We start from the raw sequence: 25,304 nt of genomic DNA, 5'->3' as shown, positions 1-25,304 counted from the left end.
TCATAAGCCACTGTAAAATATCAGTGACTTCCCTTCCTCTCTTTCCATGGTTCATTTTGCATAACATAAATCCCTGCATATTTTAGATAAACTAAACCATTGAGTATTCCATTATTACATCCATCAAAACTTATTGACACTGTTGAATTTATCTGAATGCTGCCCACTTTTTCAAATATATACAATTCCCCCCCCCATATATTCAATAAACGTTTTCCAATCTTCTTTGAACGTATGTTCTTCTTGTTCTCTTATTCTATATGTTAGGTCCACAAGCTGCACATATTCCATCAGTTTAAGTTGCCATTCTTCTTTAGTTGGGATTTTGCTTGTTTTCCATTTTTGGGCTAACAAAACACGGACCGCTGTAGTGGCATACATAAATAACCTTTTTTGACACCTGGGAATTTCCATCTGAATTATCCCCAACGAAAAGGATTCTGGGTTTTTTTTTGGAAAAGTACTTTTAAACATTTTTTTTCAATTCATTATAAATTATTTCCCAATACTCTTTTACCCTTTTACAAGTCCACCACGTACCCTCAGTCTCACTGCATCTCCAGCACTTATCCAATTCAGTCTTATACATCTTAGCAAGTCTAGGTAAAGGTAAAGGGACCCCTGACCATTAGGTCCACTTGTGGCCGACTTTGGGATTGCGGCGCTCATCTCGCTTTATTGGCCGAGGGAGCCAGCGTACAGCTTCCGGGTCATGTGGCCAGCATGACTAAGCCGCTTCTGGCCAACCAGAGCAGAGCATGGAAACGCCGTTTACCTTCCCGCCGGAGCGGTACCTATTTATCTACTTGAACTTTGACGTGCTTTCGAACTGCTAGGTAGGCAGGAGCAGGGACTGAGCAACGGGAGCTCACCCCGTCGCGGGGATTCGAACCGCCGACCTTCTGATCGGCAAGTCCTAGGCTCTGTGGTTTAACCCACAGCGCCACCCGCGTCCCATCTTGGAGTTAAATACCACCTGTAAATCATTTTCAGGTAGTTCTCATTCCTTGAAGCTGTAAACTTCAGAGTTTACAGAGCTCTTCCAAGGTCCCCCCCCCCCCGAGATTAAAATCTATATTATGTCCTATATGTATTGCTCGGTTCACCCATTATATTGATCCCTTGATGAATTATCAACACAAGTAGAATTGTAGAGTCCGAAGGGACCCCAAGAGTCATCTAGTCAAGTCTGCTCGGAGGGTACGTTCTAGCAGGTCCTGTTTCTTGCCCTTCCAATCCATGTTCCCCAAAGGATGCTATCTCTGAGCAGCTGCACTTCCAAGAGTCTGCCTCTCTTCTTTGTTTGTGGAGCTAGGATCATAGCTGCCCATTGGTTCCCCAGGCTCTCTCTTCAGGGCATTGCAGCCTAGGACAAAGGACGCTCTGGTGCTGTTCCTTCAACCCACGCTCTTCACGGTTCAAGCCATCGACAGAGTCGCGGCCTGCCAGTGTGGTGTAGTGGTTAAGAGCGGTGGATTCGTAATCTGGTGAACCAGGTTTGCTTCCCTGCTCCTCCACATGCAGCTGCTGGGTGACCTTGGGCCAGTCACACTTCTCTGAAGTCTCTCAGCCCCACTCACCTCACAGAGTGTTTGTTGTGGGGGAGGAAGGGAGAGGAGAGTGTGAGCCGCTTTGAGACTCCTGAAGGGGAGTGAAAGGCGGGATATCAAATCCAAACTCTTCTTCTTCTTCTTCTTCTTCTTCTTCTTCTTCTTCTTCTGCTGCTGCTGCTGTCTTGCATCAGATCCCGGGCACCACTTGGGACACGATCCAAAGTTGCCTCCCTTTTACCGTCAACGCCGGGACTGGCTGTTCCAAAAGCACAATAATTTATTGTCCCCAGAAACGCAGTGGTTGTGATCAGCCAGGCATTGTGAGAACGATGGTGGAACAAAAGAGGGCTAGGCTTTCCAGTGCGTCAGGTGGAGTGTTTAATGTCCCTGCTTCAAAACCGGTTCAAAGGCGCAGGAGGGAGAATGTCTGGGGCACAAATGAGTCGCAAGATATTCCTTACGATAATTACAGGGTGTCTTACAGGTGTGCCACAAAAGGCCGTGCGAACGCACCTGGCTAATGCTAGATCGTTCGCTGCTTGCTGATGTTTGCTGTCATCTGTGCTGGGATTTCTTTTAAATGAAGAGTGGAATAACAAATAAAAAAGAAGTGCTACAAAAGCTCCATTGGTCTTCCCTGTATGTTAACACAATGGGATAAAGACTCATCTACCTGGATAACTCTGTTTGGGAGGAGGAAATGTCTCTTGCTCTCCACTGAAGATCCCTCTTTCCTCCAGGGATCTGTAATTTAGGGTTTAAAAATCTAGCTATACACCCCTCCAGCACTGTTTCTCTCTAGCCTTCCATCCCTTTCCACATTCACCGTATTTTTCGCTCTATAGGACGCACCCGACCATAGGACGCACCTAGTTTTAGAGGGGGAGAACAAGTAAAAAAAATTCTCTCCCTCTCTGCGCAGCACCTCTCCAGCGAACCAAAGCCAGGAGAGCAAGAGGGATCGGTGCACACCGATTCCTCTCGCTCTTCTGGCTTCAGTGAAAGCAATGCGAAGCCTCCGGAGCGCAGCAGGAGCGCTCCCACTGCGCTTCGGAGGCTTCGCGTTGCTATCGCTGAAGCCATGGAGCCTGCATTCGTTCCATAAGACGCACACGCATTCCCCCTTAATTTTTGGAGGGGAAAAAGTGCATCTTATAGAGCGAAAAATACGGTAAATCTCTCACCGTACGCTCCTGAGTTCATTTTGGATTCATTTAATCATCAGATTTGGTCAACTTAATCAGCTGCTTTTAATACCGGGGATACTTAAAAGTGTTTACTTTTTAAAAACTCGCTGCTGCTCCCTGGGGTTGGATGTGGTCTCAGCTCTGACGCTGGTTTTTGCTAGCTCAGACATCCTTGGGCTGCTAGAACAAGCCCGCAGGGCCTTATCAGCAGAAGGCAGAAGCGATGGCAAAGACGTTCAGAAACCAATGGCTGCCGCTGAGGAAGTGCTCTTAAGGAGGACATGGAACCAAGAATTGAAACCATGTGAATGTGGAGCTTGGGTGGTGAATTACTCTCCCAAAACTACTCGGAACACACTGAAATGCTAGGAAAACCATGGTGGGTTACAAACCACACACACCACGGCTCAGGACCACAGTACCTCAAGGACTGCCTCTTTCCATATGAACCTACCCGGACCCTGAGATCACCTTCTGAGGCCCTCCTTCGTGTGCCTCCTCCTCGAGAGGTCCGGAGGGTGGCAACACGAGAACAGGGCCTTCTCTGCAGTGGCCCCCCGTCTGTGGAATGCTCTCCCCAGGGAAGTTCGCCTGGCGCCTTCATTATACACCTTTAGGCGCCAGGCAAAAACGTTCCTTTTTAACCAGGCCTTTGGTTGATCTGATTGACATCCTATGCCCTTTTAAAATGTGGAGGTTTTGTGGGGGGGGGGGGGTTATTGGGTTGTTGTTTTCATTTTCATTATGTACAGTGGAACCTCGGTTGTCAAACGCTTCAGACGTCAAACGTTTTGGCTTTCGAACACCATAACCTGGAAGTGAATGCTTCCGTTTCTGAACGCGCTTCAGAAGTCAAACAGCTTCTGAGGCGCGTTTCTCCATTTTTTCAATGGATTTTGCCGACCAGCAATTGCACCTCAGTTGTTGAACATTTTGGAAGTTGAATGGTCTTCTGGAACGGATTATGTTCGACAACCAAGGTTCCACTGTATTTTGTGGTTTTATATCTTGATTTTATTCTGTGAGTCGCCCCGAGACCTCCGGGTATAGGGCGGTATATAAATTCAATCAATCAATCAGTCAGTCAATCAATCAATCAAACAATCAATCATACCGTATTTTTCGTCCCATAGGACGCTCCGTCCCATAGGACGCATCTAGTTTTTTTGGGGGGAAATAAAGGAATTTTCCCCCCCTTTATTTCCCCCCCCAAAAGCAGGTCGGGGAAACTGAACCAGGTCGAGGAACAGCGGGATGGCGGCGCTGCGCTCCCTGCTGTCCCCCGAGCTTGTGGGGCTGGCCCATGTCTGCCCGGCGTGAGGGGCGCTCTGCTTCAGGGCACCCCGCCCGCCGGGCGGCAGGCTGCTATCCGCAGCGTGGGGAGCTTTGCGGGGAACTCCTGCAAGGCTCCCCACGCTGCGGATGTCTGCCCGGCGCGAGGGGCGCTCTGCTTCAGGGCGCCCCTCGCGCTGGGCGGCAGGCTGCTATCCGCAGCCTAGACATCCGTGCGGGACCTCCCGCAGGGCTGCCTAGGCTGCGGATGTGTTCCTGAAACCTGGAGAGCAAGAGGGGTCGGTGCGCACCGACCCCTCTCGCTCTCCAAGCTTCAGCAAAAGCCTGCATTCGCCCCATAGGACGCACCCAGATTTCCCCTTCATTTTTGGAGGGGGAAAAGTGCGTCCTATAGGGCGAAAAATACGGTATTTGGTCAGATTCTCAGACCCTTCAGAGCTCAGCAACATGGCATTGGGAGGAGATACTGGCTTTTCTATTTCACAAATACGAAGCTATTGGATCACCGCCACTTCCTGGCTGGGCACATTAGCTTGGATGTCTTGCTGTGAAAAAACACATCCCTTCCAACAGGACCCATGGCTCACGCTACAAGGAAAAGGGAGGTGATCTCCGAATGCAAAACTCAACCTATCCGGCTGCAGCAGAGGGAGATAGGGGAAACAGCTGTTTCCGTCCCAGCTGGTCATCGTAAGAGCTACGTCATAACTCGGGGGTGGAGAACATGTGGTCCTCTGGGTGTCGTTCGACTCCGACACCCAACAGCCCCCTGTCGGCGTGGCCAGTGATAAAGAGGAGTTGCCCCTGACCATGGCTAGAGCGCCACCTTGTGCTTCAGCCTGGATGTAACTTTCTAAGGGTTTGCTTGTTTTCCTCTTCCCTCCTCAAACCTCTTTCCTTTTGTGTCGTCTTTTCGATTGTCAGCCTGGAGGGGAGGGGCCGCTACTGGTCTCATGCGATAGGGTAAAAATGCCCTAAACAAAATCTGAAGAGTTTCCTGCTGTGGTTTATTTGTTCTCCTCACTGCGTCCCTTGGCCTCTTCTGTGCTCGAAGTGAGCCTTCCAGTTCCCTCATGTAGCTCGTATAGAAATCTGCCACTCCAACCTAGGCCTACTCTGCAATCTGGTATGGACTGTGAGAGGTGCACCCGCCATGTAAAATCCATGTCCCTCTCCTTGTAAGGAGAGGCGAGCCCCGCGAAGCTGCCCCCCTCCCCAGAATCTGCCAACAAGCGGATCCTTACCAAAATATATTCACAGTGCTGTTGTGCTTCATGGCTTCTGCGATGCTTTTCCCCCCTTCGGTGGTGATGCCGTTAAACGCAAGACTGCAAAGCAAAAGACAGGAGGGGAAATATTTAAAAGATGAACATGCGTGCGCACACAAAACAGGGGCAAATGTTTCCTTTTGACAACCTCGTATCGGGACGAGGCTTTATGGGACCGGACAGTATACAAACAATGATACACATGGACGTGCCACAGATAGAGCGCATAGGACCCTTCTTCCTTCTGTTTCATACAGTGTCATAAGGGGACGACATTGGGGGCAAGGACCCTCTGAGCACTCCCCCCAACCACAGCCTATGTCAGACCCACCAGGTGCCCTTATTTTCCAGGGACAGTCGCCCCAGTTTCTGATTTGGTCCTGGAATGTCCCGCTTTTCCTTAGGACGTCTCTATTTTCATTGGAGAAATGTTGAAGGGTATGGAGTTATCCGCCCCCCCCGAGCCATCTGAAGGCAGCCCTGTACAGTGGTACCTCAGGTTAAGTACTTAATTCGTTCCGGAGGTCCGTTCTTAACCTGAAACTGTTCTTAACCTGAAGCACTACTTTAGCTAATGGGGCCTCCAACCGCCTCCGCGCAATTTCTGTTCTCATCCTGAGGTAAAGTTCTTAACCTGAGGTACTATTTCTGGGTTAGCGGAGTCTGTAACCTGAAGCGTATGTAACCTGAAGCGTATGTAATCCGAGGTGCCACTGTATAGGGAAGGTTTTTTTAAAAATGCTTTTAATGTTCATTATGTTTTTGTGTATGTTGGAAGCTGCCCAGAGTTGCTGGGGCAACCCAGTCAGATGGGCGGGGTATAAAAGGTAAAATAATAATAATAATTATTATTTATTAATTTGAATAGGACATCCCTATTTTCATTGGAGAAATGTTGGAGGGTATGCATTTTGAAATCAACGAGAAACCACTTGGAGATTAGCAATAAGGAAAATGCAGAGAAGGTGAAGAAGAAGAAGGGAACGAACACACACACACACACACACACACAAAAACACACACACACACACCACATTTGCAATGCCTAGATATCTGCCCCAAAGACTTCCTTCCTGAAATTAAGCATTAACGGTCACATAACTAGAGAACGTTTTCGTGCCGCCCGACAGCCTTGCTCTGCCAACGAAGGAAATGTTTGCAGGCAAGGAAAGCCCCACCCCGCGATAATTGGGTCCGGAAATTCTTCCGAGTAAAATTTGAACCGTTTTTGAGTGACAACTCGTAGATAATGAAGCCGATTAGAAAAGCTGTTCGTTTTGGTCAGGATCCAAAAAGCAGAGCAGCTATTTCCACACGTCTCAGAGCGGTTCCCCCACCCCCGCCCCACTCTTAGATTTCTCACAATTTTTTTCCTTCCACCTGTATATGGTGAGTGGGTGTTTCAACAGCCATTTCTGCCATGGCACGAAGGGCTGCTGCTGTTCAAAGTGCAGAGAGGGAGGGAAAATCATTTTGGGCTCAAGCAAGCCTTGGGGAGCTCTTTGCATGCCTGCCTCCCTGGCTCACTCTTCTCCTGCCCCTCCTCTTCAAATGTAGATCCGTTGACGTTATTCCCAGAGGTATCAACACTGTTAAGATCCTTCAAAACAGGCCCAAAACTTCCACTTTGATGATGATAATAATAATAATAATTTATTATTTGTACCCCACCCATCTGGCTGGGTTTCCCCAGCCACACTGGGCGGCTTCCACAGAGACCAAAAACACACTAAAATGTCACACATTAAAAACTTCCCTGAACAGGGCTGATTTAAGATGTCTTCTGAATGTCAGGTAGTTGTTTATCGCTTTGACATCTAATGGGAGGGCGTTCCGCAGGGCGGGCGCCACTACCGAGAAGGCCCTCTGCCTGGTTCCCTGTAGCTTTGCTTCTCACAATGAGGGAACCGCCAGAAGGCCCTAAGCGCTGGACCTCAGTGTCTGGGCTGAATGATGGGGGTGGAGACGCTCCTTCAGGTATACTGGGCCGAGGCCGTTTAGGGCTTTAAAGGTCAGCACCAACACTTTGAATTGTGCTCGGAAACGTACTGGGAGCCAATGTAGATCTTTCAAGAGCGGTGTTATGTGGTCTCGGCAGCCGCCCCCAGTCACCAGTCTAGCTGTCACGTTCTGGATTAGCTGTAGTTTCCAGGTGACCTTCAAAGGTAGCCCCACGTAGAGCGCATTGCAGTAGTCCACGATTCTTCTTCTTCTTCTGTAGCTCAAGGTGTCTTGGGTGTTCGAAGTGCCCCAAAACAAGGAACTTCGTCTCTCTCGCTGAGAGCCCGCAATGTGAACAGCTAGTACAGACGTACTTTGGTTGCCGAACGCCTTGGAACTATGTTTCGGCTCCCAAACGATTGAAAACCAGAAGTGAGTGTTCCGGTTTTCAAACGGTTTTCAGAAGCTGAACATCCGGCGCAGCTTCTGGCTGAGTCCAGAAAGCTCCTGCAGCCAATCGGAAGCCGCGCCTTGGTTTTTGAACCGTTTCGGGAGTCGTACAGGCTCCCAGAGCGCATTCTGTCCGAAAACCAAGGTACGACTGTACCTCATCAGGGGGATAAATGATGCCCCATGGAGACAGCAAAATGGAAGGGTGGGAGGCAGGTTGGGCTTGCAGTGGCAACCAAAAACTCGAGCTTGGAAGCAGGAGAATCCACATATACAAGAGAACAGATTCACCTGTGAGTTTCCTCCTCAAATGTGTGTCTTAAATGGAAGCGAGGAAGGAATTGAGGCTTGCAGAATCCGTGCTGTTACCGTCTCCTAGTGAGACCTGAAAGCATTTTTGGTCTTTGGGGAGCAACGCCATATCAAGAAATGTCTTTTCACGCTTCTCTGTTTCAAAATGGAGTTTGCGCGGTGGCATGGAGAGGGGTGCTGCTGTTTTACGACTCTTGAACCCGAGGCCACTCATGTAAGGCCCTGGGTCCGATGCAGGTGGATTCCCTGAGCCCAATCCCGCAAGGCCACTCTTACACTTGCTCTGCTCAAGCCTGGCTTGGAAGAAGACAGTGCTTCCCATCAGGTCCCTTAGGTGCAACCAAATGAAGTTTCTGGGGAGGTTTCACAAAGCAAGCTCAGAACTGGGGTGCTGGCTAGGTCGGCTGCCCTCACTGAGCCTCCAATGGCTGCTGCCTGTACAGACAAGCAAGGAGCCAATCAGGTAAAGTGTTACTGCGGAGTGTGGACAACTGGAAAGGGCCTTTTCGGTGACAGCCCCCTAGTTATGGATTCCCTCCCAAAAGAGCTTAGATGAGCACCATTATCCCTGAGTTTTCTCAGGCAGACAGTGAAAATGTTTTTTCCCCATCTGGCTTTTAATTCAGCGTTGGACATTTCAGATGCACAAAGCCTTGGATTTTAAGCTTTTGAAAACATTTTTATTCCACCTGGCTTCTAATTCAACGCTGGATGTTTTGACTGTGCAAAGCCTTTGATTTAAACTTTTGAAAACATTTTTTTTCCAATTGGCTTCTAATTCAACATTGGACACTTCAACTGTGCAATGCCTTGGATTTTAAGCTTTCGCTGTGTATTTATTTATTATTATTATTATTATCATTATTATCACCATCATCATCATTCATTCATTCCCTGCAGCTGCCTTCTCAAAGAGATCAGAACCTTCCAACACCATTGCAAAGAAGGCAAGGCAGACAGGGACTTTTGACCAAAACTAGCCAGCAAGGATCACTGGTGAGTTCAACAGAGATTTCCAAACACAAAAGACTCAACGTTTTCTGTGGTTCTCAGCTGTTTCACACATTCAGCATGGGCAGACATGGGTCTACTGTGGTTTGTACATCCAGAAAGAACTAGAAATAATTATGGCTTCCTTGTATGATATTTTATTTTTGCATAAATGTGTGTTGTTGTTGTTTTGTATTCACACGTTTGTGTGCAGGTGGAGCACTCTCAAAAAAAACTGCGCGGCAAGAAGCGGCCCTCTCTTCTCACCCAACTAAACAGACTTTTGAGATTTTCACTTGATGAAGTCTGCCATCTTGTGGGAGAAGGAAAACGGCCATTCTCCGTAGCAGAAAATCGTCGAGGTTTGTTTGTTAGATGAAAGAAAAGTGATTGACAAGCTTTTGCTTTCTCCCTTAAGGAAAATTGTGTTTTAAAAGCGTCTCTCCGAATTCTGAGCATCTGCCAACGCCAATTTTATTTTTTAATGCTTTTTACAGCCAAATATGGACTGACAATGCTGTTTTGGTACTGTAACGCCACCATTTAAGACATCAATCATCTTTGATTTTTTAAAAGGTCTTTGCTCTAAATTAGGCTCCCCGGTTCTCTGCCAACAACCTATTGGTATTGCTCAACAACAACAGACTCGGAGGATGACTCAGTTGCTGCCCAAGACAGAGCCTGACAACAACCGACTCCATTTACCTAGGCTTAGAATGGGGGTCAGCAAACTTTTTCAGCAGGGGGCCGGTCCACTGTTCCTCAGACCTTGTGGGGGGCTGGACTATATTTTGAAGGGGAAAAAATGAACGCATTCCGATGCCCCACAAATAACCCAGAGATGCATTTTAAATAAAAGGGCACATTCTACGCATGTAAAAACACGCTGGACTGTCTGCGTGCCGGATTTAGAAGGTGACTGGGCCGGATCTGGCCCCCGGGCCTTAGTTTGCCTACCCATGGCCTAGAGTCTGGCCACCCTTTGAATTTCCCACAGTGCCTCTCTCCAAGCATCCCTGTGAGGCATTGTGGGAAATTAAAAGGACGGCCGGGTCCAATCACCTGAGGCGGGTATCAGTTGTGGGGCTGAGGCCCCGGCACCTATCCCAGGATGCTGGATGGTTGACTCCAGCCTCACCAGCCCCATTTAACAATGCTAAGGTGCCCCACTGTTCTGAAATGTGGGGTGCTTACTCTTCTGACATGAGGATAATCCTTCATGATATGGGTCGTCTGAAGGGTCTAAGCCGTCATTCCCTGCTCAGATATGGTCTTACCTGACGTTTGTTATAGAGGGGTGATTCTGCAGTGCTTCTGCAAAGGCTTTGGCGCCTTCGTCTCCAACCTGGTTACCCCACATCCTGTCAAAAAGAAAGAGATGGGACATATTATTATTATTACTACCACCAGTGCTTTTTTCTTATTTTTTTTTTTAGGGCTACTCTCATTTTGACTCAAGAAACCAATCACCATTTCATAGTTCAAACTGGGAAAAATAGATACAGTGGTACCTCAGGTTTCATACGCTCCAGGTTACATACACTTCAGGTTGCACACTCCGCTAACCCAGAAATAGTGCTTCAGGTTAAGAACTTTGCTTCAGGATAAGAACAGAAATCGGGGTCCAGAGGCACGGCGGCAGCAGGAGGCCCCATTAGCTAAAGTGGTGCTTCAGGTTAAGAACAGTTTCAGGTTAAGAATGGACCTCCGGAACGAATTAAGTACTTAACCTGAGGTACCACTGTACAGTAAATGGACAAAGATTCACAAAACCTTTAGGGGTATGTATACCCCTGCGTCCCCCCAGAAAAAAAGCACTGATTATTACTATTACTATCGTCCACTAGTAGGTCTCAGGACAGGTTAGCTCAGTTGCCCTTTTAAAATGTGGTTTTTGTGTGTGTGTGTGGGGGGGAAACTATTGGGTTGTTGTTTTTATTTTTATTATGTATTTTTTGGTTTTATCTCTTGATTTTATTCTGTGAACTGCCCTGAGATCCCCAGGTATAGGGTGGTATATAAATTCAATAATAAATAAATAAATAAATAAATCAAAACTTGCATTAGCAATGGACAAAAAGAAAAAAGAATGCCCTCTGAATAGTCAAACTGTCACCCAGTGTCCAGGATCTTTTGTGTGTGGGGAGGAACCCCAATTATTAAAAACCATGAACAAAAGTGATCCAACTTACCCAATTTCATACATCGTTTTACTCTTCCGGATGGCATCAGCGAGACATTTCCCTCCCTCTGTGGTTATTCTGTTTGCTCCTATTCTGCAAAGAAATACCATGTGGGTAGGTTTTTGTTTTGCCAGAAATCAAGTCAACGATGCAATGGAATTCCTTCAGTGCCATTTTAGCTAGTGGTTTCTTTCTGCACTTCTCGAAAGAAAACTAGATTCACGTGTGTCAGAGCTGCTTGAAGATCCTAGCTCACAGAGGATCACGCTAGCCAGCGATCATTAAGTAAAAGTCTTTATTGAATTACAGTTTCCATTCTCACGCTGCTGCGCGCAACTCTACGTCTAGTAGCTAGATCGGCGAAGCTCCGTCTGAGTCTCCGCCCCGTGTGCACCAACTTAATATCCTAGCCTTGCTCCACCTTTTCCGCCTGACTGTCCTCCTCTGGGTCCCTCTACCCCCCGGGGCTTCTTCCTTCCGGGATTCTTCTGACGCTGACCCGGACCCTCCTGCCTCCTTGCGCCGGGCTTTAGGACCTGGTTCCCTTTCGGGGCTGCTTACTGCGCCGCCTTCCTCTGCATTTGAACTTGGCGCGCGCGCCCAACCTTCCACTTTCCTCTTAACCGTTTCTTCGCTCCCCGATGGAGGTGTGGCTACTCCTGACTCATGCCCTCCCTCCTGTGGTGAGCTGCCAGCGCTCCCCCCCTGGCTCCCTTCCTCTTCCCTGCTTCCTGGCGGTGACGCTGGTCCCGATTTCCAGCTGCTCCCCCCTGAGTCCCCTCTGGCTCTATCTTCCTGGGGTGCCCCCCTAGACTCCCCCCTTGCCCTGGCCACTGGTGCTCCTTTCTGTGAATCCTCTGATTCACTGGAAAGACTAGGAGATCTCGGGTCGTCGTCATCACTCATCTTTTCTTCTGCCTCCTCCCCTTCGCTCTCTGTTTCCTCCCTTGCCCGTGCCTCTGCTCCTAAACCCCTGACATCCATCCCCCCCTCGAAGCCCCCCATTCCCCCCTCCCCTCCTTCCGGTGCTGGAGCTGGGGGCTGCTGTTGCAAAGGGACGAACGTCGGATATCGGTCGCTTCCCGTGGCGGGCCTCCATCTGAAGTCTCGCGGGTCTTCCTCCCTGCTCTCGTCGACAACGGTCACCTCCGCTTCCATCTCTGTGCCGCCGTGCTCGAAACCAGGGTCGTCCCCGAAAACGTCCATGTCCGTCTCTCCTTCACTTCCTCCTGGCGGTGTTGCTCGTCCTGGGCCTTCCAGCCACCGTCTGCGGAACTGCTCCTCTGGTCTATCGTCCCACCAATACGAGGGTTCTGATGCAGATCCCGAGGGTGACCCCTCCGGGGAACGGACGTCTTCTGTCGGGTCCTCGTCCGAGTCGAACCCCCGGAAAGTGCTGGCCGAAAGCGTGGGCGTGAAAAGCCAGTCGTCGAAAAAGTCTGCTGGCATAGGTCTATGGGGGAAGAGGGCATGAAACTCGTCTTTGAGGAGAGGTTCGTCCAAGGCGTAGCCCGGCACCCAGCTGTTCGCACTGGCCGGGGTGCCCTCCTTGGCGAGAAAGTATTCTACCCCCTCTTCCCCCCATCTGGAGTCCAAAATCTCCGTGACTTCGTTGATGCGCTCCTTCTGTGCCACTCCCGCGTGCCCTGTTCTGTCTCTGACCGGACTCGGCGCCGTTCCGGGTTCCTGGAACCTGTGCGGTGCCTTGTAGGGAGTGAGCACCGATCTGTGGAATACCGGATGCATTCTGGAACCCTCCGGAAGTGCCAGTCTGAACGCTACCGGGTTGACCTGCTCTTCGACTTGGTAGGGCCCCAGTTGTTTATGCCCTAGTTTCTTCTTGGCCAACGACCTGGCCGGCACTGCGTGGGCTGCTAACCAAACCCAGTCTCCCACGTGGAGCTCTTCGCCAACCCTTCTGTGCTTGTCCGCTTGTACCTTGTATGCGTGCTTGGCCAGCTCCAGGTGGCGCCTCAGCTGATCGTGGACTTCCTGCAGCTCCGACGCGAACGCATCTGCTGTCTGCGGCTCCCCCTCTCCCATTCTTTCCAGTCCCGGGAAGGTTCTGGGGTGCCTCCCGTTGTTGGCGAAGAACGGCGTGACCCCCGTGGACACGTGCTTCGTGTTGTTGTAGGCGAACTCGGCAAGCGGCAGGTAATCCACCCACGTCGCAGGCTGTTGATTTGCATAACATCTCAGGTACTGCTGCATGATGGCATTGACCCGCTCCGCTTGCCCGTTGGTCTGCGGGTGTCTCGCCGACGCCAGGTTGATCTTGACGTTCAGGAAGCCCATCAGCTTCTGCCAGAAATTCGAGATGAACTGCCACCCCCGGTCGGACAGAATAGACCGTGGCAGACCGTGAACCTTGAACACGTGGTCTATGAACAGTTTGGCGGTTTGCTCCGCCGTGGCCACCTTAGCACACGGAATGAAATGCGCCATCTTGGAAAACAGGTCTACCACCACCAGCACTGCCGTCTTGCCCCTCGAGCTGGGCAGATCCGTGACAAAGTCCAGGGCCACCCTTTCCCAAGGTTCGACCGGAGTTTGCAGCGGTTCCAACAGTCCGGCCGGCGGTTTGTGCACTGGTTTGGCCCTCTGGCAGGTGTCACACCTCGCCACGTAGTCTGCGACCTCCCCTCTCATTCCAGGCCACCAGAAATCCCTGGCTACTAATTCCACCGTCTTCTCCTTGCCAAAGTGCCCGGCCGTGGGCGCGTCGTGCAGCTGCTGCAGCACCTTGGCGCGAAGGTCGTCTCCCGGCACGTAGATGGCCCCTTTACGGATGAGCAATCCATCTCGTAGCTGGAAACCGTCGGCCGCAGCCGTGCCCCTTTGCACCTCTGCCATCTTTGCTTGCGCGAAGGAGTCATCCTGCAACGCTCGTCGCACCGCCTCCAGGTCCACGGTGGCCGCGGCGCACGCCCATACTGTTGGTGCGAAGATGTGCATGGCGGCCGCTGGCGTTGCGTCCTCCAGATACTGTGGCTTACGGGAGAGGGCGTCCGCCATGATGTTAGTGTCCCCCGGGACATACTCTATGCGGAAGTCGAAGTTCGCAAAAAACTCAGCCCAACGTATCTGCCTCTGGTTTAGGAACTGTGCCGTGCGCCAGTGCTCCAGATTCTTGTGGTCCGTGCAAACCTGCACCGTGTGCTTGGCGCCGATCAGGAAGTGCCTCCACGCTTTGAACGCTGCATGAATGGCCAGCAACTCCCTGTCCCAGATGGTGTAGTTCTGCTCGGACTTGCTGAGCTTCCTGGAGTAAAACGCTGCCGGTCGCCACACCCCCTGCTGGTCCTTTTGCAGCAGGACCGCCCCCACGGCTCTGTCCGAGGCGTCTGTCTCCACCCTCATCGGCCTGCTGGGGTTGACGTGAAGCAGCTGCTCTTCCGACGCGAAGAGACGCTTGAGTGCCTGAAAGGACTGCTCCGCCTCCTCTGTCCAAACGAACTTCTTTTTCTTGGAGCTAAGCGTGTCTGTGATGGCCGCTGTCTGCATAGCGAAGCCCTTGATAAACTTGCGATAGAAGTTCGCCAAGCCGACAAACCTCTGGACCTCCTTCCGGTTGCGTGGACTCTTCCAATCCAATACCGCGCGAACCTTGGCGCTGTCCATGGCGAGCCCCTTGTCAGACAACTTGTAGCCCAGAAAATCCACCTCCGTCACGTCAAATTGGCACTTCTCCAGCTTGGCGTAGAGCCTATGTTGCTTTAGTCTGGTCAGCACTTCCTTGACGTGTCTGTCATGCTCCTGCTGCGATTCCGAAAAGATCAGGATGTCATCTAAGAAACAGACGCACGTCTTGTAGAGAAGTCCCGCCAACACGTGATGCATGAAAGCTTGAAAAACGTGGGAGCCATTTTGCAATCCAAAGGGCATAACTCTGTATTCGTAGGTACCCAGTGGCGTGAACATGGCCGTCTTCCACTCATCTCCCTCCCGCATACGAATGAGGTTGTACGCCCCTCGCAGGTCTAACTTGGTGAACACTTTCCCCTTCCGCACCTTCGCCAGGAGGTCGTCGATTCGGGGCATGGGGAAGTCCGACGGCTTGGTCCCATTGTTTAAAATGCGATAGTCCACGACCAGTCTTTTTTGGGGCGTGTCTCGCTTTTTAACAAAGAATACTGGACTGCCCCCCGCTGCCTTGGACTCTCGGATGAAACCGCGCTCCAAATTATGATCTATGAACTGTTTGAGTTCCTGCAGCTCGTCCTCTGACATGGAATACAGTTTCCCCTTAGGCAGCGCCACCCCCGGCAGCAGGTCAATCTTGCAGTCATATGGTCTGTGAGGGGGTAGCCTGTCCGCCTCCTTCTCGCAGAAAACTTCCAAAAATTCTGCGTACTTGTGGGGAATCGCTTGCAGCGTGCCTAGCAGCAGCTGTGACTCCTCTTCCTCTCCTTCCTGCCGGGGCACGATGCAGTGTTCAGCACAAAAGGAAGAGCCGAAGATCAGCTGCCTCTGGTACCAAGCCAGCGTTGGGCTGTGCTTGTCTAGCCAACTCATTCCCAATACAATGGGCGTATCCGATAGTTGAGTGACATTGAAGCTGATGATTTCTTTGTGATTTCCAAGTCGCATCGCCATGGGCGGCGTCTGCTTCACCACTTGCCCCCCTAGCAACTCCCTGCCATCCACCGTGACAACCTGCAGGGGCAGTGTGGCCGGCAGCAACTGTATAGCGTGCTTGTCGACAAAGTCCTGCCCTATAAAGTCCGCGTTGCTGCCCGAGTCAACTGTGATGGGCACGTCAGTGGTGATTCCATTGGGCAGCTGGAGAGATGCGGTGAGCCTCACCACTGGTTTGGGCGGGAGGGGGTTCACGGGCTGTAAAACCTCTGGGGACTGCGTCACTAACACGTCTGGCTGGGCCCCAGGGCCTCTTCCTCCAGCCAGACTGCGTCGTTTCCCTGCTGTGGTCCCCCTTGCTGCGTTGCTGCAGTCACCATTGCCGAGGCTGCAGTAAGCTTGTGGAGCCTCTGGGGACACTCTTTTGCCATATGCCCTGGCTCCTCACAGACGTAACACTTCCTGTTCCCTCTAGGAGGCTTCGCTTTCACTGCTGCCGGTGCTAGGGCTCTGGTTGCTGACTGAGCCCTTGCACCTCCAACCTCCATAGGTTCGGCTCCTCCTCCTGGCGGAGGCGTGGATTGCGCCCGCGCTGCTTCTCTGGGAAGGAAGGAGGGGCCCCTGGCTGGTTCGCGCCCTCCACGCCCTTCGTCCCTGCTCCACGGACGTCCTTCCAGCCTCACCCCCACTGCCAGTGCTCTCTGAACGACCTCCTGGGTGGTCCGGGGTCTCTCCCCCCTCGCGATCTCATCTTTAATCGAGTTGTGCAGCCCCTCCCAAAAGAGGTCTCTTACAGGAGCCGAATCTCTGTCCCATTCCAGGGCACTGACCAAGGCGAAAAAGCGGGCATGATACTGCCTGACGCTGGCCCTCCCTCGTCTCAGCCCATGCACCTCCTTCCGTGCAAGATCCACGTCAATACTTGATAAAAAACACCCATCCATCGCTTTAATAAAGGCATCTGCATTCTGGAGCGCCGGATCCTTATCTCTCCATAAATTGCGTAGCCATGCTCTAGCATCCCCATGCAAATGGGACATGATGAATCCCACTCTCTCTTGCTCATCTCTAAAGTCTTTATGCAGCAGTTGCAGTGCGCACAGTACGTCGGCTCTAAAGTTGGGATACTGTTGCAGGTTCCCATCGAAGTGAGAGACCAGCCCGCCTGTCCGTCTCGCCAACCCAATTCCCTCCTGCCGGGGTGTCTGCTTTGTCAGCACGTCTAACCTGACCTGGAGATCCCTGCAGGCGGCAGCTGCTTCCTCCTCTCTCTTCCTGGATGCGAGAGCCTCGGCATTCAGTTGTGCCACTGCTTTTCTGAGTTCCTCTATCTGCTGCTCAGCCGTCATGTCGTCTGCCGTTCGTGAGCTCGCTAGTAGGCACCTGTTTCTCTCCCCTCCTCGAGGCTGTAGATGCCCACAATCGAGAGACGGAGCTTACTGTCAGAGCTGCTTGAAGATCCTAGCTCACAGAGGATCACGCTAGCCAGCGATCATTAAGTAAAAGTCTTTATTGAATTACAGTTTCCATTCTCACGCTGCTGCGCGCAACTCTACGTCTAGTAGCTAGATCGGCGAAGCTCCGTCTGAGTCTCCGCCCCGTGTACACCAACTTAATATCCTAGCCTTGCTCCACCTTTTCCGCCTGACTGTCCTCCTCTGGGTCCCTCTACCCCCCGGGGCTTCTTCCTTCCGGGATTCTTCTGACGCTGACCCGGACCCTCCTGCCTCCTTGCGCCGGGCTTTAGGACCTGGTTCCCTTTCGGGGCTGCTTACTGCGCCGCCTTCCTCTGCATTTGAACTTGGCGCGCGCGCCCAACCTTCCACTTTCCTCTTAACCGTTTCTTCGCTCCCCGATGGAGGTGTGGCTACTCCTGACTCATGCCCTCCCTCCTGTGGTGAGCTGCCAGCGCTTCCCCCCTGGCTCCCTTCCTCTTCCCTGCTTCCTGGCGGTGACGCTGGTCCCGATTTCCAGCTGCTCCCCCCTGAGTCCCCTCTGGCTCTATCTTCCTGGGGTGCCCCCCTAGACTCCCCCCTTGCCCTGGCCACTGGTGCTCCTTTCTGTGAATCCTCTGATTCACTGGAAAGACTAGGAGATCTCGGGTCGTCGTCATCACTCATCTTTTCTTCTGCCTCCTCCCCTTCGCTCTCTGTTTCCTCCCTTGCCCGTGCCTCTGCTCCTAAACCCCTGACAACGTGTGTTTGCTGTTTTGTAACCGGAATGTGTCTCTTTGGAACAGCTATTAAGGAATCGGTTCCAACAAAGGGATACTTCGCTGAATGCTTTATGAAACAACATAATAAGCGGATTAAAGAATTTTTGGTTGCCCAATTATTTGCCTTTGGGATCCTCATATTTAAATAAGTGTCCATATTTTAAAACCTCCACAGGGCTAGAGATACTCTAAAGAAAATGTGAGTTAATTCAAGGTAAGACGGGAAACATGCAGGAGAAATGGTTTTGAGGAGATATGGAAGGTACGTTTGTAGAATTTGTACTGTTTAAACGGAAAGGGGTCAACCCATCGCAAGAGGTGTTGAAATTTTGGGAGGCTGGATAGTTACAATGGAATGGTCACGGTGGTGGGGTGCACATTTTTCTTCTGTATGTATGATTATTACTTTGTCAAAATAAAATATAATAATAATAATAAGCTACTGTGTACTCTTAAAAGGCCATCTTCAACATTTTATTTTTCATTCTCTTTCACTCCTATGCACCAGCCTCACAATCAGCTTTACGTAGTGTGTCATTAATTGCCAGCCAATTAAAATGAAGATCTGATTAAAATTGGCTATACCACTTAAATTTACTAAAGTTACCATTAACCCTATTCAGGCGGACAACTGGCTATGACAGAGAGAGAGATAGATCACTCAGAAGCAGAGAAGCATGACTCTTTCTATGCTGCGAGAGGCGAGCTCCTACCCCTGAACTCTGCCAGCTGGTTGTTATGGGAACAACTGTTTAGAAACTGGTGTCTGAGTTTTGATTTTTATTTTCCTCTTCCCTCCGTGTCCCCTTTCCCTTGTGTGTCGTGTCTTTTCAGATTGTAAGCTTGTGGGGAGGCACTGTCTTGTTTTGAGTGCATGTAAGCTGCCCTGGAAGCCTTTTTTGGCTGAACAGCAGGGTACAAACGTCCTAAATGCATAATAATAATAATAATAATAATAATAATAATAATAATAATAATAGCTATCTATGCAGAAGCTTCACTCCATCTAAGAAAAATGATCTTTCCCTGTATCTTTCAAGCTTTCTTTTTCTTTCTTTTTAAATTGTTTATTTGGTTTCCAAATCCAAGCTTTACAATCACATATCCAATATATAACGTAAAAACAAAATTCCAGGGAATCTCCTGGACTTCCTTTCTCCCCTTTGCGGGTCCTTTTGCTAACCATTTCCTCCTGCATCTTTTATAATCATCCAAATCTTTTATATCTCCATTATCTCCTAGATTCACCATCAAACTACAAGTGTTATTCCAGTCCTGCTTGTATCTTTCAAGCTTTCGCTGCACTGAGAAACACGGTAGAGAGGGGGTGTTAGGAATACATACTTAACATATATGAGGCTTGGACATTCCTCAATCAGTCTTGCAACATACTTGGCTCCAACGTCGGTAATCTGGTTGTTGTACAAGCTGTGGGGCGGCGGGGGAAATAAAAAAGGAACCGGTGTTTAGATTTGTAACTTTTTAAAACCCCTAAACCACAGAGCCTAGGACTTGCCAATCAGAAGGTCGGTGGTTCGAATCCCCGCGACGGGGTGAGCTCCCGTCGCTTGGTCCCTGCTCCTGCCAACCTAGCAATTTGAAAGCACACCAGTGCAAGTAGATAAATAGGTACCACTCCGGCGGGAAGGTAAACGGCGTTTCTGTGCGCTGCTCTGGTTCGCCAGAAGCGGCTTAGTCATGCTGTCCACATGACCCGGACGCTGTATGCCGGCTCCCTCGGCCAATAAAGCGAGATGAGTGCCGCAACCCCAGAGTCGGTCCTAACAGTCAGGGGTCCCTTTACCTTTACTTTACCTAACAGCTGCAAACCGGGTAGGGTTATTATATCAGATGCATAGGATCTGATTCTCTCCCTACAAGAAAACTCCCCACTACAATTCATTTAGGGTCAGAGACCTGCTTATTTTGTACGAGAACCTGGTAAATTAACTGTGCAAAAGTTCAGGAAGGAGGTTTGCAGTTTGCTTTAAGGCTCCAGTTGCCTCAATTCTGCAAAGCATGTTCTGTACTGTTCTGTATGCGCATTGCTTGCTATGTGGGAAAATATGGATCCTTATCAGTTGCACATTCTAGAGAGGCTTTGAATGGAATGCACATGCCAATGTCTATTATTCCAGCCTGCCAACACCCACCGCCTTCTTGTGCAATTCACGGAAAATTAACGCCATGTTTACCTGCACCTAGACCTGGCTTGGAGCCAGCGTGTGATAAGACAGAGAAATAAACATTTCACTGCACAGCTGCAATACTGTGCCCACTCATTCGGGAACAAGACCCACTTACAACTGCAAGATGACCCAGACTGTACAGAAACTTATTCCTGTATGCGACTACAGCGGCAAGAACATCACTTGCCCCAAAATGGAAAGAAGAAGAAGTCCCAGCCGAAGAATGATGGATACAAAAACTTGCAGAATATGCAGAAATGGCGAAACTTGCCATTTTAATGAAATAATAAGAAATCAAGAAATCAAATAAGAAATCAAGAAAACAAACTTTGTTATAAAAGAATGGAAGTGGTTTATGGAATTTTTACTGACAAATTGTAAACCAGTAAGAACGTTGGCAGGATTTAAATTACTGAAATGTATAAACCTGAAAGCCATAAATAAAATTTGGTGTTTTGTTTTTTTAAAAAAAGACAACTGCAAGACTCGGTGGAAAATGAGTGGGAGCCGGATCCAAATGCCTTTCCTTTGGAAAGTTTTCCCCTGGGGCCAACACTGATGAGGGAGCGACAAGGCGATTTGGCGCAAGGCAGAGTCGCACATGAACACACGATGTTCACGAGGCTCCCTTCGGTCATCGGGACCAGCCCTGAACGTGACAGCTATCCGAGCTCCTCATTCATACGTACCCCAAATAACTCACAATTCTGTACTTGGACATCTCGTCGTAAAGTACTCTGACTCCTTGGTCTGTGATCTGGTTAACACTTAACCTGAAAGAAATAAAAGGGGAAGGCGGAAGAAAATAAATGACTCGTTGAGATACATCAGGGGTGAAAATGGTTGGAGAATCATCCTTTTAATAGGCACTGAAATGTGCTCTTTAGATTTTGTTGCAGCATCAAAGAACAAAACATACGTTTAGAGAAGATTGGGAAATGTTTATTGAATATCTAGGTAGGAATTGTGTACACTTGAAAACGTTGGCAGCCTTAAGATAAATTCAACAGTGTAAGTAAGTCTTGATGGATGTAATAATGGAATACTGAATGGTTTGGTTTACCTAAGATATGCAGGGATTTATGATATGCAAAATGAAGCATGGAAAGAGAGGAAGGGAAGCCGCTGATATTTTAAGGATGTTTAAATGAGTATTCTAAATTGTAAAACAGAAAATTTAATAAAAATTGTTAAAAACAACTCCATGGAAAACGGGCTGGGAAAAATAAGAGAAAAGACGAAACTGGGTTTTGACTGCGTATGTTGAAACTTAATAAAATATAAGTTTTTTTAAAAAGGAAAGAGAAGAAAGGAAGAGAGCATGCTAAACCTTGCTGTTTGCTTCCCCTCCAACAAACCGTGTTTTGTTAGCCCGGCAGTCTTATATAGTGGTACCTCGGTTTTTGAACGTAATCTGTACCGGAAGACCGTTCGACTCCAGAAATGTTCGGTAAATGAGGCGCAAAGGGCGGTCTGCAAATTCAATAGAGAAAATTGGGGGGGGGGGACTCACCGGAAGCATTTATTTCTTCCGGTTTTTGGCGTTCGAAAACCGAGGTACCAAAACCGAGTACGTTTCCGAGCACAATTCAAAGTTTTGGTGCTGACCTTTAAAGCCCTAAACAACCTCAGTCCAGTATATCTGAAGGAGCGTCTCCACCCCCATCGTTCTGCCCGGACACCGAGGGCCTTCTGGCGGTTCCCTCATTGCGAGAAGCAAAGCTACAGGGAACCAGGCAGAGGGCCTTCTCGGTAGTGGCACCCGCCCTGTAGAACGCCCTCCCACCAGGTGTAAAAGAGAACAACAACTACCAGACTTTTAGAAGACATCTGAAGGCAGCCCTGTTTAGGGAAGTTTTTAATGTTTGATGTACTACAGTATTTTATTTTTTTTGGAAGCCGCCCAGAGTGGCTGGGGAAGCCCAGCCAGATGGGCGGGGTATAAATAAAAATAAATTACCACAGTTATCAGAGATGGGCTGATGACCCTTAAGAGCAGACAACAAGCCCAGGAACTTACCGAAGTACTGCCAGCCTACTGAAACACGGCATCAGCTGCTTTATCCCGTAATCGTTGATGTTGTTGTTGTCCAAGTCCAGGGCCAGGCGCTTCCGGAAGTGATGCATGGTGAACGAGATGGCGCTGCAGTCGGCAGAGTAGACGTTGCAGTAGGTGAGCTTGATGTAGTTGGCGCCCATGCCCTTGGCCACCCCCATGCCCACCTTCTCGCTCTGAGTCTCGTAGATGCACCTCAACATCCATATGAAATTGGGCATCACTTGAATCTGCCGGTATTCCTTCAGCCTCGCCCGGGTTAGCCCCTTCAGGTGGGACTTCATGCTTTCAAAGAAATAGGTGAGGAGCACCTTCCTCTTCTTCTTAAGGGACGCGGGAGAAGCCAAGTGCTGCAGGAGCTTCTGCTTCGACTTGGACAGCAAGCCACAGAGAAAGAGGTTGGTGAAGTGGAAGTGCTCGTTGTTCCGGAAAGGGTCCTCTCCCGTCGGGTGGTGCTTCTTCAGCCAAGCCATCGGGAAGCAAGAACGCAGGGTGGCGTCCGAGGTGGAGCATTCGGCAAAAAACCGGAGCAGATCTTTGGTGCTCACCTTCTCGTCGGTGACCAGATGCAAAGCGGTGAAGAAGGACTGCAAGGTCAAGTGCAGAAACTCGTAGGAAACTTGGTCTCCGCAGCCACCGTAGTCGGGAACCGCCCTAAGGAAACCCAGCTGCAACTCCTGCTCAGAGAGGTTGGCGAGGACTTCCTCTTGGTCAAAGACAAAGAGAGATTTCTGCATCGCCGCGTGGGCCACTCTGCTCAGAGCAAACAGAGTCTCTTTGTTGGACCGGTAGGTCTCCACTTGGCTCCTGTTGTTCTTCTTCAGCAAGTTGGTCTTCTGGATCCGGTTGAGGTGGACTTCGGTCATGAGCAAGAAAATATCGGTCAAGGTCACGGTGAAATCCGGGAGCTCGTGGCTGTCGAAGGCCGAGTGGAAGTGGTCAAAGCATTTGAAGATAATCCAACAGAACAAAGGCACTAAGCAGAGACTGCTCAGATTTGGGTTGGCTTCCAATTGGTTCAGGACTAAGGTCCTGCACCCTTCATCTTTGAAAAACATTTTCGTGTATTCTTTCAGGTTACTGCTGGAAAACCCTCGGAGATGTACCTTCTTCCGGACAATGTTCCGATGAACATCCGTCCCTGTCCTGGCAGTCAGGACTTTCTGAGATGCCTTCAGAAGTTTCCCGCTGAGGAGACCCACCAGCAAAGCCAGCGGGTGGATCGATTCAGTGGGGGAGCAGATCTCTGGAACGCTGTTGAGGTCAAAGTCAGAATGGATCTCATCAAAGCCGTCGAATGTGAACAGAACTGTGTGAGGGAACTTCACAATGAAGTCAAATACCTCTTCCGGATCCTGGTCTGGGAAACAGTTGTACTTGAACAGGAGGTCTTTCAAGCATATGGCTTCGTCTTGTTTGAAGCAGCTGAACATCCGGCATCGGAAACGAAAGAAGAATTTGGCCCCTACGTCGAGTTTGCCCTTGGACCAGAGGTTTTGCATCTTTTGCAAGAGAATGGACTTCCCAATCCCTGCATCACCAAAGATATAGATCACCTCTCCAGCTTCATTGATCAGACCAACGTTGACGTCCAGCAGGTCCTCCAAGCTATTCACATTGCTGAGTTTCTCGTTGTTGTCCTTGATAAACTCCATGATGTTGGAGGAATAAATCTCCTCAAGCAACATGTCCTCCTTCTGGGCATACGACATGATGAACTTTGTGTCTCGGCCCAATTCATCTTTAAGTTTCTGACGGTACCTGCTAACTAAAGGTAGCATTGGTTATGACAAAGAGAAATTCTAGCACAGGAGAGCCAGCATGAAGAGATACTTCATACAAAACCAGTACAAAAAAAAAGCAGAGAGTCAGTGTGGGGTAGTGGTTAGATGATGGACTAGGACCTGGGAGATCAGGGTTCGAATCTCCGCTCAGCCATAAAGTTCACTGTGTGACCTTTGGCCAGTCACTCACTCTCAGCCTAACCAACCTTAGTGTTGTAATGCACAGGGGGAGAATTCTGTATCTTGAGCTCTTTGGGGAAAAGTTGGGATATAAATGTAACAACCACCACAACTGTGCTGGATTCTAGAAGGGTTTGGGCTTGTGTTTGCCTACAGCAGTGGTGTCGAAACTTTTTTCAAAGAGGGCCAGATTTGGTGAAATGAAGGGCCAACCAAAATTGTGAACCATTTTTTAAGGATTGAAGTTGTTGAGGGTTTTTTAGTATTTTACCCCGGGATATAAACTGCCACAGGGGCTGGATTAAACCCCCAAAACGGACTTTGGACATGCCTGGCCTACAGCAAAATCACCTCTGACCCTGAGAGCACTTTCAAAGTAGCTCGTATTATGCCATGTGGGTCTGCTGTTCAAAGAAGTGATTTCATTTTTACACAATTCAGCTCCCTAAAGTCCCCCCGGTGTTCTGTTTAATTAGTGAACCTTCTTTGGACTGTTTTGGGGGGTATTTTAAGTTCACAGAACCTCCTTCTCAGTTTTGTCTACCAGCGGCTTCTGACACCAGAAATGTGCAGCAAGCCTTTGTGACAACATACACAATATATTTGAAGTAACCATGAGATCGGATTTCCCCAACCTGGAGCCCTCCAGGGATTTTGGTATTCAGCTTCCATCAGTCCCAAGCAAGACAGCCAGAGTGGTTGGGACTGATAGGAGTTGTGATCCAACAACCTCTTAGTGGAGGCGCAGGTCAATTCTGTGTCCTGGGCAGCTGTCCACCTGCTCCATCTGGTACGCCGGCTGAGACCTTATCTGCCCGCAGACTGACTTGCCAGAGATGTGCATGCTCTGGTTATCTCCCACTTGGATTACTGCAATGCGCTCTGCGTGGGGCTACCTTTGAAGGTGACCCGGAAACTGCAACGAATCCAGAATGTGGCAGCTAGACTGGTGACTGGGAGTCCTGAAAGACCTACATTGGCTCCCAGTACATTTCTGAGCACAATTCAAAGTGTCAGTGCTGACCTTTAAAGCCCTAAACGGCCTCGGCCCAGCAGACCTGAAGGAGTGTCTCCACCCCCATCATTCAGCCTGGACACTGAGGTCCAGCGCAGAGGGCCTTCTGG

General features: G+C 49.7%; 1 protein-coding gene and 1 long non-coding RNA gene across 8 annotated transcripts in view; both read right to left on the bottom strand.

Moving 5' to 3' along the window:
* Positions 1-25,304, bottom strand: part of NOD1 (nucleotide binding oligomerization domain containing 1) — a 54,547-nt gene that overhangs the window by 9,350 nt on the left and 19,893 nt on the right. For 5 of the 6 annotated variants that reach the window (XM_083467929.1, XM_083467928.1, XM_083467930.1 and 2 more), the window contains 4 exons: positions 19,315-19,398; positions 11,187-11,270; positions 10,272-10,355; positions 5,278-5,361 (listed from right to left, as the gene is read on the bottom strand). In XM_083467929.1, coding sequence (XP_083324055.1) covers positions 5,278-5,361; positions 10,272-10,355; positions 11,187-11,270; positions 19,315-19,398 — 336 coding nt within the window. Of the gene's footprint in view, positions 1-5,277; positions 5,362-10,271; positions 10,356-11,186; positions 11,271-19,314; positions 19,399-20,848; positions 20,933-22,179; positions 24,487-25,304 lie in introns of those variants that run through there. The other variant, XM_083467931.1, reaches the window with a different exon arrangement.
* LOC310690064 lies at positions 11,297-19,307 on the bottom strand. Of its 2 annotated transcripts, XR_014517859.1 has the most exons (3): positions 18,880-19,307; positions 17,941-18,147; positions 11,297-11,390 (listed from the first exon to the last, which is right to left on the bottom strand). It is a non-coding gene; the product is annotated as an uncharacterized lncRNA (long non-coding RNA). The 2 variants fall into 2 exon arrangements; XR_014517858.1 differs by having other exon boundaries at positions 17,941-19,307.

This window comes from Podarcis liolepis (assembly GCF_965112155.1).
Source record: "Podarcis liolepis genome assembly, chromosome: 12".
NCBI classification, from domain to species: Eukaryota; Metazoa; Chordata; class Lepidosauria; order Squamata; family Lacertidae; genus Podarcis; species Podarcis liolepis.
Note: the sequence above shows the minus strand (reverse complement) of the source record. Positions and strands in the feature narration are given on the sequence as shown.